This window comes from Fusarium odoratissimum (genome assembly GCF_000260195.1).
Source record: "Fusarium odoratissimum NRRL 54006 unplaced genomic scaffold supercont1.14, whole genome shotgun sequence".
In the NCBI taxonomy this organism is placed as follows: Eukaryota; Fungi; Ascomycota; class Sordariomycetes; order Hypocreales; family Nectriaceae; genus Fusarium; species Fusarium odoratissimum.
The window spans coordinates 323,818-335,862 of record NW_022158700.1 but is presented as its reverse complement, the minus strand read 5'-3'; the positions used below and the strand labels follow the sequence as shown (position 1 = coordinate 335,862).

Here is a 12,045-nt window from a genome sequence, read left to right as displayed (position 1 = left end):
GGCGTGGTGGTCTAGATTCAGGAGCCTGGTTCTAGAGCGCGCAATGAAACGAATGTGTTGCAGTGAGGCTGAGTGCTGACAGTATATAACTTGGTGTATGCGTGTTGATCCTAAACCAGATTCCACGGCTGATGCCATGCGAACGTAAAGACATTTTATATTCAGTAACACTGTTCAACATAAGCTGGCCCTACGTCAAGAACTCCGATCCCACTTACACACAATACGCGCCTCCATTGGTCTTGGTATAATGGCGGAACTGCCCGAAGATTCGAAATCACCAATCCCGTCGTCTGTGTTTGATAACGACGCTGATGACACCAATTTCATGTCCCCGGTCCTTCTGCCATTGACTGTGTCGATCGATGATGATGACGCGGGACAGCTCTCAGCACCGCAGACAAATACTCCGACTGAGCTCTCTGAGCCACGACAGATTATATCGTCTGGGGACTCATCCGAACTTCTCCAAGCTGAGCTCCGGAGACCCGTTCTCGCAGGAACCTACTTCAACGAACCTGCGTATCTCGTCCAGTTGCGATTGCACTTGTCACTGTCAAGCGGAAATCGAAGCTGGCTCAGCCGTATACAGACGGTTGACATTCACGTTCTTGTAGAAGATGCACCAAGAGATGACGGACAGAATGTTTCGGATGATTCTGAAGACAGTGACGATGATTACGAGGAGGAGGAATTTCCACACCCGGCAATCGTCAAGGCATTTCCGGGTCCCAGTGGTTGGGAGGGTTCGCCTCAGTCCGCTGAGGTAACAATCACAAACGGAATCGGCATGCAAGTAGGCTATAATCCCGCCTCTATCTCTTACAACATCGGTGAGTCCAGAACCCGGACGAAGACCGGAGCCATCAAGGTCAAGGTGGCACACAAAGGTCCGGGACAGAACAAGTTGCATGTCCGGGTCGAAGAGAGCTCCGTGGACAAGACCGGCGTTCCGGACTACCTATTAGTACCTTTTATCATCAGACACCGTTCCCGTCGCTTCCGCATGCGTGTTGGCATCCACGCCCGCTTTGGCTTCTGGCGCGGAAAACTGGCTGAAGTAGTGCCCATTCTTGGCCGTGCTGATGAGCCTTTGTTCTTTGATCCGCGGGTTATGCGTCGGGCTATGGAGAAGGGACGGAGGGGTGTTAACGGGGAGAAGGTCGTTGAGTGGCGTGGTGCGCTGGATGAAGTTGCGCTGCAGGGGTACTCGTCGCTGGTTGACGAGAATGCTGCTCAGGAGTGATATAGTAAATATTGAGAGTTTAGGTGGTTTGTCCATCAAAGACAAGAAGTCAGGGGTATATTTTCCTTAATATATGTGTTGTAATGGCCTGCATCGCTCGCTGGAACCCTCCTGCTAGTTGGAATTGTAAGTTTGGCTTGGCCTCATAATGCTGTCCTGGTCAGCAGGCAGTGATGCTCCAAGTCTCAGTGCTCGTTCCTAAGATTATGGGTATTCAAGATTATACCTATGTTACATTAGTCGAAAAATCATTCACAGGCCCCATGGGAATACGGTAGAGGGTCCGGTATGAACGCCTTGCCTTGCAGAGAGCCTTTCTTGCTGACTCGGCATGTCCAGAATGCCTTGCCACTGCATTCTTTGTGGTTCTTTCTTTTGTAATTTAGGTAGGTCATGTTATTCACTCTTTCCCCAATAACCTGGGTTTTCCTGCTGAGGAACCGAGAAAGCCTTGCCGTCCAATAACAATTTGCAGCTGAGAGCCTGATCAGGCTGTGCAAAATGTACCATGAGCGATCAACGATGGAGCTCTATGTCATCTTTTCAACTCTCCCTTGACACCATCAGCAAGTGAATCATCTAAACTTCCACCAGATGGCAGAGCTTCTCGGCATCGTCGCTGGCGGAGCTGGACTTGCCTCTCTGGCACTCCAGCTAGTCGATGGCGGCCAGAAACTGCGACACCGCTACAAGAACGCCAAAGGAATGGAAGGCAATGTGCTGTGGTTGAGCGAGGATATTGAGCTCATTGGTAAACAGCTCATCCAACTCGAAGCCAGCGCGGACGACATCATGCAAGAGCAGCTTGGCCCGATCATGATGGGGAGATGTCGAGACCGCTCTGCGAAAGTAGCAGATCGTTTGGCAAACTTGGCTGGAGATCTACCAGTAAACTCATCAAGAATACAGATAATACGGACTACATTCAGGTCGGGCCAATGGAAAGGCGAACTCGACGAACTCCAAGCTCTTGTTACTGGTCTTAAACAAGATATATCACAGTATACCACCTCTCCACTTATTCTCATGGAGCAGGATTAACCACCAAACCTGCAGATTATATATTATTCAACAGCATTCATATATGCAAAGCAGTCGGAGTTCGTTGGCTCCAGTGGACAGCGCATCTTCCACGCCTTCAATCGTCAACCTCTCAACAGAAATTGCGCCACGCGATAACAGTCCAGGCACTACTACAACATATCAGCACGGAATAGTTCAGTGTTCGACATGTAGTTGTAGTTGCTCATGCCACAAGAAACGCACAATAAGTGGCATGTTCTGGCGTTTGCAATACTCCCCACTGGCCGAGGTATTCAAAGCCTGCGATAATCCGGCATGTTCTGCACGACGTTACCGTTATGACCTTCGGGTGGCTTTGTATCGCTATGGAATTCCATTGATAGCTACTCTCGGAATTGATCTGGTTACCGAGCTAGGGCGATACTCTCTTCAACCATGTTTACAGATTGAAACTGTTGTTGACTTCGATGCACCTGGATTCGTGATTTTGGGAAAGCTCGCCTCAGAGGAAATCGGCTGGACAACAGCAGAGGCCATGTACAAAGATCTTTATAAGTCTTGTCCCGGATTTGTCAATCAGGTTAGCCCATTTGGTCATGGCTATCTTGAGGAATGTCTCCCTCTGCACAGGCTAGGAGTATTGCTAATGTGAGCTATAGTTGGCCTCTAATGGTTCCGAATTCAGGGATTTCGATTTGATGGAAGAGCCTGAGATTTTGGCGAACCTGATCCAGCTTTTTGTTAGATCGTTTCGTACCAAAGAAACGACACACAGCGTTGGGTTAGTCTTACGCTCTTTGGCAGCTACTCTGATATAAGGCATTAACACCTAGAAGCCTCCTAAAACGAATGCAGAATGTGATGAGATTTAATGGTCATATGCACTTTGCTATTTCTCTTAGCACTCTTGGGTGCGATTTCAAGAATGTTGTGCCAACTTGGGAAGCACAGCCGTTGACTCACATTTTCCAGCCCGATCCTTTCGATTTTCGTTTTATGAAATTGTTTCTTAAAACCAATCCTGGTATGATTCTTTCGATAGAGGTTGATATTTGGTCAGTCTAACAAGCAATTACCAAAGACTTTGGAGACAGCCCTCCGCTTCACGCCTCGATACTGTTTGACTCCGATGTAAACTTCAAGCTTTGTCTTGAGAGAGTCGCACAGCCTTTTGAGAAGATTGTGAATTTCTTGGGTCAATCAGCACTTCACAAGGGCGTCTGTCAGCCTTCGCGCGTGGCTCAACTCCTGGCTGCTGGTCATCCAGTTGACCTAAGCGATAAGAACGGTATAACTCCATTAATGTATGCGGCATCAATGAATGTCCCAGAAACAGTGATGATGCTTGTCGAGAACGGTGCCAAATTATTTATCACTGGGGAGAATGACGTCACAGTTCTTGATCTCGTTGCCATGCGAGGCAACTGGGACTTGATAAGGCAGATCGTCGACTTTGCAGCGGCATCCTATCCCGGTCTAGTCCCTAAGCTTTTCGGAAGTCTTCTACCTCTCCTCGAGCCAGCTAACGACGAAAGATGCTATGCTGCACATGATTCTAGTGGTCTAAAAGGCTGTATCAAATTCTGGTCCCGGGTGATCTCTACCCTTGGTAGCCCCAACTTCTACTTTAACGATGGCACGACCTTGATGCACATGCCCGTTGATTCTAGATCTGCCAGAGCTTTGATCGAGTTGGGTTTCACCGAGTTCAAGCAAGAAGATGGTGCTTTACTTGAGCACCTAGGTTCATTACATGACCTATCATTGTTCCGCTTTGCTGTTGCGAATGGTGGCGATGAGCATTTACACAACGACTGGGGTTGGGATATCCTCAGCGCCGTGCTCGATGGTCTTACAACACACAGTCGTAAAGACTTGCCGGAGGTCTTGGGGATTCTACAATTCCTTCTTGACAGAGGAGTCCAAGTCTTATCCAGAGATGGATGCGTGTGCAATTGTTCGGCTGGCGGCTGCATGCCGGGTTTGTGCTCATTACCCATCGAATCAAATCTACGGCTATTCGCGTGGCTTGAGATACTAGAAAAGAAGAGAAATGTGGAAGAAGCAAAGGAATTTTCACTCGCCCTTCTGCGACAAATGTGTTTTGATCAGGCTGGTCTGCACCACACATGCAGTATAGTTTGTGACTCTAATTTGATCTCAGATACAGACAACGATCGATTTTGGGATATACCTGAGCAAATTAGCATTGAGGAAACGAATCAAGAGATGGAAGTACTGGCTGCGAAGGCGTACTCAGAGTTGAAGATCGAAGTCATGGTCCGTCTCCGACGCATCTGGAGGAAAGAATATGCGAAACAATGGCCCGGGCCACGGTTAACACCTAGGTTCAGGCGGAATGTCCAAAATAACAGTGCAAGAAGTTTGAATGGATTATTGAAAGAAATTCGAGTAAGTCTTATGCCGCTAAACCTGCACAAGGCCATCCATTCTGACGGAATAACAGACCTCAAAACAACCAAAGATTCCAGAACCGCTCTCAACCTCCTGGGAATGCATAGTTCAGAAGAAGCTAAAATCTAATCATTGGATGTTGCGGTTTGATCTTGAACTAGCGGTGGTCGAATTTGGGGTTGATCTGTATCGATGCGGAGGTGGTCAGTTCGAGAACTGGCTTCCACTACTAACCCAGCTGACGGACGTCCTTCTTGCTGAAGAGCCAGGAGCATCAGAATCCTGATCATCCAAGCAGACCGCTTTGGGAAGGATGTGAGTATAGATGGATTTGGATGATAGGCAGCTATGAGGTATTATCAAATTGCAAATGCTGATTGTTTTCTATGGATCTACCTACAACCATGGAAGCTCAATTTTGCAGCACCTATTGCCGTGAACATATAAGAAATCATCCGCTTTGTGAAGAACATGGCTCTCCATAATTCCTATAGATGTCTATTCGTCGTACCACAATTTGTTAGGCCATATCTGCACTTTCAATTTGAGATAAGATCCATGTGAAGGGAAGGCAAAAAAGACTCAAGACCTTATCCTAACTGATAAAAATAGCTAATCTGAAGGCCTCCTAAGTCTTTACTAAATTTACCTAAATGTTTTTATTACTTAGGATAGAGTTCCTAAGTTTTCTTGCTCCCTGAGGCATATATATAGAGGAGAGTTCCCTTATCAGTAAAGAAAAAGCAAAAACTAGACCCTATACTACACTAAAGTAACTTACAGAATGCATTACTTCTATAACAATACGTAGAGTATTCTAAATTTTATATACTTATATAAATTCTCGTTGTAGTTGGATGAATGACTTGGCAGCTTCTATGCCAGTCGAAGCCGGGTCGTCAGAGGATTGCCCCGAGGTTTGGTCAGGGTCCGATACTTGGAGACTTCAATCACAGCACAGAATCATCACGAAATGTCTGTAGTGTCTAAGGATATGCCACATGTGATATTTTGAGCTAATTTCACAATGTTGCAGCTCCATACAGATCGATGTAACCCAGTTTCTATTGAAGCGCCAAATGTCCGGGAGCATATCCCCGACTCCGTGTAAAAAGCGAGCGGGGATTTCAACGACCGAGATCCACCAACTTGCAATTCGTCTTTCATCTGACAATCAGAGTCACAAATTAGTGCTAGAATCATGCATTGACAATTGTTATGTTACTTTCGGTCTCGGACCAATTGATAGCTTTCTTACCCGAAGGTAAACATCCTCATTCTGTGACCCCGCGGACTATGCACGGAGAAGTTGTGTTAACTTATCAATCTTGTGTTGGTCTTATCAGATGGACAAAGCCGTTGACAAATCATTTCCAGCGCCGGCATACCAACGCCGATGTCGCCGGGTTTACACCGAAGTTCAGAACTTCATTAACTATCAACATATTCTCATTTGGCCAGTAATAAATCGATCTGCATTTTAGGGGTGAGACTACAGTGTCCGTACGGAGAAGAATACCGATGGACCGCTTGAAGGATCGAGAATCAAACGGATAAATTGCCGCTCCATGTTCCATGACGATTTTTGATTCGCCTCGGCACGTCATTAGTAATGAATGTTTTGGTGTCACTGGCTGGCATCTTATCAGATGCAGACTAGTCCGGGTCCCCGGCCACAACCTAAGCTGTCGGTTTACTCCTCACCTGTCAATCCAATCGGACTGACTTTGCTCCATTACGTTTGATGAGAACAGGAGAGCATAATACTCGACAAACAGTAAATTGATTAAAAAACAGTAATAATAACATGAGTGCTTATAGTAAAGGCAGAAGTCGGACAAACGTCAATATAAAAAGAAGTGGGAAAATAGGCGGGTCTTGAACCTGTCTCTCTCTTCTCCGAGGAGTACCGAGCTAATAAAGACGTAATGGCCGAGCAATCGAAGCTCACTGATTGGCTCTCGTCTACTCCACACCACCGCAAGCCATGGCCCGAAATCGCCATCTCCTCAAGTCCCGCCCGCAACAAGAGCATCTTTTTTTTAGCCAAACCCCCAGACTTCCTCCCTCCGTCATCGCTTTTCGCCTCCCATTCAACTTAACTCTTGATCTTGCATCACTTTCCAATCTTGCATCTTGCAACAATCCTGAGAAAAAACTCTCAACGACCTACGCACAACCTGATATCGACGACTTCGATATATCACCAAAACCTACACACACAACACATACCACAATGTTCGCTAGAGGACTTCGCGCTGTCTCGCGGCGAGCTGCTGTCGCTGCCCCCCTCGCCCGTCCTACCATCCTCCCTGCCCGCCAGATCTCTCCCGCCGTCGCCGTCAACGCTACCCGCTCCTACCACGAGAAGGTTCTCGACCACTACTCACGACCCCGAAATGTCGGCTCCATGAACAAGAAAGATAGTGATGTCGGAACCGGTCTCGTCGGCGCCCCTGCCTGCGGCGATGTCATGAAGCTCCAGATCCGCGTCGATCCTGAAACCCAGAAGATCTCCGAGGTCAAGTTCAAGACATTCGGATGCGGTTCCGCCATCGCCTCCAGCAGCTATCTCACTGAGCTTGTGCGCGGCATGAGCTTGGATGATGCTGGAAAGGTCAAGAACACTGAGATTGCTAAGGAGCTCTGCTTACCCCCCGTCAAGCGTAAGTTGCTACCCTGATATTTCGCTTACCGTTCGCTCAATTGCGGTATATTGCGCACTGTGATGCTAACTCGGTTTGATAGTGCACTGCTCCATGCTTGCTGAGGATGCTATCAAGTCTGCCATCTCCGATTACTACACCAAGAACCCCAACGCCAAGGTCAGCAACCTCAGCGGTACTGGCATGAAGCTCCCTGAGGCCGACGCCGCTGCTGCTTAAACGTGGTAATTCGTCAAGAAAATCTCAACATAAAAAAACACGAATATTACATTGCTTTTACGCCATGTCACCATACTTGGGAAACTAGGATATGATACCCTCTTTGAGGCAGGATGAAAAAAGAAAGTCGTTCGGAACACCAACGAAGGAGGGGGAGTCATCTTTGGATCTAGTCTGGAGTAAGACTGTCTGACGCAACACGTCTGACTGGTCTTTCCCTTCTTTATCCGCACATTCATGGGATCAGTATTTGGGAGTCAGGGGTTCTTATTGTTATTTTCTGCCTGAAATCACTATGGTTGTGATTGGGCTTATTGGGGATGCGTGGAAGAGGGGGGCCTACAATTGGAGCGGGGTCGGTAGAATGAGATGAACTGTATCAAATAGCTACAAGCGCGAAATGTCAAATGTCTTCCTCAGAACAAATTCGTTGTTTCTTCGTGAGTCAGTGAAGATTGATAAGCTGTTATCTGATGGGGTGATGGATAGCGGCCTCCGCGGAGATGAGCTGTCGTTGTGATGCGGCTTGTGTTATCAATCACACAATTTTCAGGGTCCATGCCTCGGTCACCAGGTCCCTCGCTTCTTGGGTTAGACAACCTCATTTCTGGAGCCTGACGATCATCATAAGTTCTGTGAGCGCTCACCACGATTCGACTGATTCACTCCATGTACGTCTCCAGGTGATCTCTCCATAAAGCCAATTCCTGAGACCCTGTCCAATCGGTAGCAAGTGATCCTAGTCCAAATCTCGTGATTCACCCTCAAAGCTCCTTATCAATCACCCCACCAACCATGTGCGCGAGGACAATCTTCTCGTAAAGCGACTCTATACACCAATTCAAATTTAATAACAATCTTTTACACTTTACCTGCGTTATACTACACCAGATGCACATTCAAGAAAGAAATGTAGACAACAGATCTTCTTATCCCTGCTGCAACTCATGCAAGGTCCAGTTCTGCTCAAAGAAATCCTCCGTAGCGCGTCAGCATCAGGCCATTTTCCACCAAAAAAGTAAAGCCACCGTTGCATTTCGCGGGGTAGCTCGATCGAATTGAGATATTGGGTTCCGAGGGTTTGGGAGAGGGAAATTGAGTGCCTGTGGGGGTTTTCGTATCGAATTTTGCGTTGGTGAGGATTTGGGGGCTGTGTATGGGTGGTGTAAGTACGGATTTGAGGTGAACAACACGATTCAAGGCCAAGGCAGTTCTTGATCACATCAGCGTACTATGATTTGCTTAGGGGAATAGTTTCTGTCTATCAAATTAAACGTTTGCTCTTGGTAAACCCATGTCTATCTATATGCATGCATCGCTCGATTCACAACCCTCGACTAAGCAGCTGGCAAATGAATGCCATGAAATCCCTGTCCAATCGCAAAATCAGCCTCTGCCCTACCCATCTCCTCCATAGTCTTGCCATTCAAGCACAGTATATATGCAGCCTCATTAACTCCATCGACAACCAGACTGAAGATGATACCATCATCTTCTTCCACCGCTCCGGGCCTTGGCACAAAGACCGGCTCGCCAGGGGTATGCCCTTCAGGTCCCGTCCATATGAACGCTTCACTGGTATCTAAGTCTGTCTTTACCAGAGCGTCGACTGAGGTTGTTAGACCGCGCAGTGAGGCGCTGTAGACGTAGCGATAGGGTTTGCCGTTGCGAAGCGGGTGAATAGTTGGGAGCTCGCCTGCGTGCGGGCTTGGGATGGCGAGGACTTCTTCTGCACTAGCGGAGAATGTTGTATCTGGTGCTGGTTTCGGGGGCAGTCTGAAGCGGTATCTTGTGAGAGTTGGTGCGCAATTCTTGTACCGGTCATTCTTGAACCAGTATTTCTTTGTAGCGTCGTCGCGATCCATAAGAACATCGTAGTAGAACCCCTTGATGATGTCCATGTTTTCATACTTGGCCATATCAAAGAAGAGGTCTGTCTGTTCAGCACCATCCTCATCTTTAACCTTTTCCTCAAACGCATTGATGCTGTGGAAGAAGAAAGCAGCGGGTGTCGAGAAAGTAGCGACAAGCCCCTTTCCATGTCGTCGATCAACAACAAGCCACTTGCATTTCCTCTCTTTATCGAATGGCTTCATTGAATCGATGATATTTCCCTCCCATTGTGTCTTCAGTCCTCTCCATGCGTAGTGCGATGCTGGTATGCATATCACGACGTGGTTTTCTGTGAGGAAGAAACTGTGCATGTACGCCGGTGGAACATTGAGATCAGAGATTGTAGCGAGGACCTCTGTTTCGCCTGAAGCAGCGTCGACTCTGAAGATTCGATATGTTGGAACTCGGCCGAATGCGAGGTTGAAGTTGAATAAGTCTCCTGAGTCGGGGTCGCGTTGGGCGTGAGAGCAGGAACAGGGACCGCTGAGAGAAGGGTGAAGATCGTATTGCGTGGTCTCGCCCAGGGGCTGAAGAGTTGATGGGTCGATGCGACGTATGCCAGTGTAGTCTGTAGAAACAAACAGATTACTCGTGTTCACACGATGTCCAAGAGGTCCTGTCACTCCATTCGACACCTCCGTCTTCTCATCCTCCGGCACACCAGGAACATTCGCCAAAAGCGCAACATTATGATTCCCCAACTTTGGTTCAAAAACAGTCATGACCTTCGCAAAGATCCCAACACAAGGATCAGCTTTCTGTCCAAACGTCATTCCCGACCGCCATCCCTTCTTCTTCACATCAGCAATCCACTCATCAGCCTGTCGTCTTGATGAGTACCACACTTGTGTCTCGTCATCTTCAGAAGGAATGATGTCAAAGCGATGAGTTTGTGCGAAGCCGTCGAACCAGTGTGTTGTGAAGTGTGTACCGCGGGCTGTATCTTCAACGCGACTTTGGCCGGGACCTGTGCGGTAGAGAGAACCAGCTGCCCACGAGGGGAAAGTACCTCTGACAGTTAGGCGGAGAGGACCGCGATGTTCTTCAAGACGATCGAACTGGGAATGTTAGTTTCGGGGTTGAGAAGGATAGGGAATGACTTACGGCGGCTTCATTAGGCCATGATTTCCATGATTGGGCGAGGATGTTCTTGGTGATGTTTGAGGCGTCTTCTTGCTCGTGCTCTCGGGTGCGGTGATAGACACCCGGGCCGTTGAGCGCCATATTCGGCATATTAAAGTTTATTTGCGAAAACGTCTAAGTGAGAAATAGTTGCTCGTTCAAGGGTCTTGCTTCGTTTGCGGCGATATGGTTCGTTTGCTGGGAAACAAAGATGCAAGAACAAGAGGCATGCTCTAAAGATATGTCTATGAAACAAGCGTGAAATGAAATCCAGCTCATGTGCCAAGTGAGAAACAAAGCGCTGGCTCTATACAAACACAACACAGTGCACCCTGTTTGTCTGTGTATGTTTGTTTGCAACGCAACGCAGTGTTAGCACCGACGATGAACCTGGAAGTGAAGATTACCACTTTAAAGCTTCACTGTCGTCATTCAACTTCAAAACAATAAAACACGACTTCTTACAAATGCATCATGATAATAGGGAATTTTTAAATATGGATCTCAGACTTATTAAGTACAAAAACCCGCCCGTTGTACTCCCAATACACCACCCCCATGGGCTGTGTAAAGTCAATGACGCTACCATCAGAAAATGAAACCGGATTCCGCACTAGAGAACGAAATACCAAGCCCCGACACTTCCGCATCCCCAAATCAACTCATTTTTCAAAATGTCGGCACCCGAGGAGCTGAGGTTGTCGAGTTGAGTTCAGTGAGTTACTTACCTTACTAGTGGTTCAATACTTTGTGTGCCTTCGCGTGTGCGGTATTGTTCCGCCCGTCGCTTGAGGGACCTATCAGAGGCTGAAGACGACGAGAGAAAGATGGTTAGTTTGGACGTTGGCGTTTAAGGGGATGTGGTGACTGCTTGTACGTGCGATTCTGTGTTAGCGAAATCGAGTGTGGCTTGACGAGAGCCTGCTTCGTTGGTCTGGGCATCGTGGAGTTCTTGTTGTACGGCAAGCGGGGGATTGACGACTCGAGATTCCGGTGTGTTACTCTTGGCTGGATCCTGGCGTTTATTGCTTGTTGTGCTAGATTTAGAGTAGGCTATTAGATTCCGAGGTAGCGCATACTATCAGGGGGTGATAGTTTGATGTTCATGGGATTTCGATGTCGATGACAGACGTCGGCCGTTGTAGAGACCTTCCTGGTCGATATAATCAAGACCTGGCACTGGCCCTATTGAATGAGATGAGAATATATATTCATGACGAGTTATTCTCTCTGGAATCAACAAAATTGACAGCATCACTGTTACTCAGATGCGGATCTCATAAATACCAGCCTTTAGTCTGAGCAACCAAGCAAATCATGCATAATGGTCAGATGGCTCTCAAGGTATTGGATGTTTGCTTCATGGCTGACTCCATTCTATTTACAGTTTTTATCGTCTTGGCAAGCAAACAATAATTGATGTCATGATTCCATTAATTGCTTCCATGAAAACATCTGAGA

The 12,045-nt window shown here is 47.4% G+C and overlaps 4 protein-coding genes across 5 annotated transcripts; 3 read left to right on the top strand and 1 right to left on the bottom strand.

Annotated features, from left to right (window-relative positions):
* Positions 1 to 43: 43 nt before the first annotated feature.
* Positions 44 to 1,246, top strand: FOIG_08936 (uncharacterized protein; the record flags this gene model as incomplete). Its single annotated transcript, XM_031209091.1, has 2 exons — positions 44 to 62; positions 120 to 1,246. Exon 2 carries the CDS (start codon positions 251 to 253, stop codon positions 1,244 to 1,246), a length of 996 nt encoding a protein of 331 aa, XP_031061128.1. The 5' UTR covers positions 44 to 62; positions 120 to 250.
* A 594-nt stretch (positions 1,247 to 1,840) lies between these two features.
* On the top strand, positions 1,841 to 4,970 carry FOIG_08935 (uncharacterized protein; the record flags this gene model as incomplete). Its single annotated transcript, XM_031209090.1, has 7 exons — positions 1,841 to 2,134; positions 2,715 to 2,917; positions 2,955 to 3,045; positions 3,089 to 3,293; positions 3,351 to 4,385; positions 4,434 to 4,681; positions 4,737 to 4,970. The coding sequence occupies 7 exons, from the start codon at positions 1,841 to 1,843 to the stop codon at positions 4,968 to 4,970; spliced, it is 2,310 nt and encodes a 769-aa protein (XP_031061127.1).
* Positions 4,971 to 6,506: 1,536 nt separating this feature from the next.
* On the top strand, positions 6,507 to 10,474 carry FOIG_08934 (nitrogen fixation protein NifU). The gene is made up of 2 exons (XM_031209089.1): positions 6,507 to 7,350; positions 7,433 to 10,474. The coding sequence occupies exons 1-2, from the start codon at positions 6,672 to 6,674 to the stop codon at positions 7,567 to 7,569; spliced, it is 816 nt and encodes a 271-aa protein (XP_031061126.1). The 5' UTR covers positions 6,507 to 6,671; the 3' UTR covers positions 7,570 to 10,474.
* On the bottom strand, positions 7,768 to 11,983 carry FOIG_08933 (uncharacterized protein). Of its 2 annotated transcripts, XM_031209088.1 has the most exons (3): positions 11,664 to 11,983; positions 10,567 to 11,612; positions 7,768 to 10,520 (listed from the first exon to the last, which is right to left on the bottom strand). In XM_031209088.1, exons 2-3 carry the CDS (start codon positions 10,693 to 10,695, stop codon positions 8,907 to 8,909), a joined length of 1,743 nt encoding a protein of 580 aa, XP_031061125.1. In that variant the 5' UTR covers positions 10,696 to 11,612; positions 11,664 to 11,983; the 3' UTR covers positions 7,768 to 8,906. The 2 variants fall into 2 exon arrangements, with proteins under 2 accessions (XP_031061125.1, XP_031061124.1); XM_031209087.1 differs by having other exon boundaries at positions 10,567 to 11,983.
* Between the last annotated feature and the right edge of the window lie 62 nt (positions 11,984 to 12,045).

Bases quoted from the DNA above. Each gene is read 5' to 3' on its own strand.
- FOIG_08934 (XM_031209089.1), top strand. From the start codon at position 6,672: ATGGCCCGAAATCGCCATCTCCTCAAGTCCCGCCCGCAACAAGAGCAT. The intron at 7,351-7,432 runs GTAAGTTGCTAC...TCGGTTTGATAG, and splicing joins CTGCTTACCCCCCGTCAAGC to TGCACTGCTCCATGCTTGCT.
- FOIG_08933 (XM_031209087.1), bottom strand. From the start codon at position 10,695: ATGCCGAATATGGCGCTCAACGGCCCGGGTGTCTATCACCGCACCCGA. The intron at 10,521-10,566 runs GTAAGTCATTCC...TAACATTCCCAG, and splicing joins CATGGCCTAATGAAGCCGCC to TTCGATCGTCTTGAAGAACA.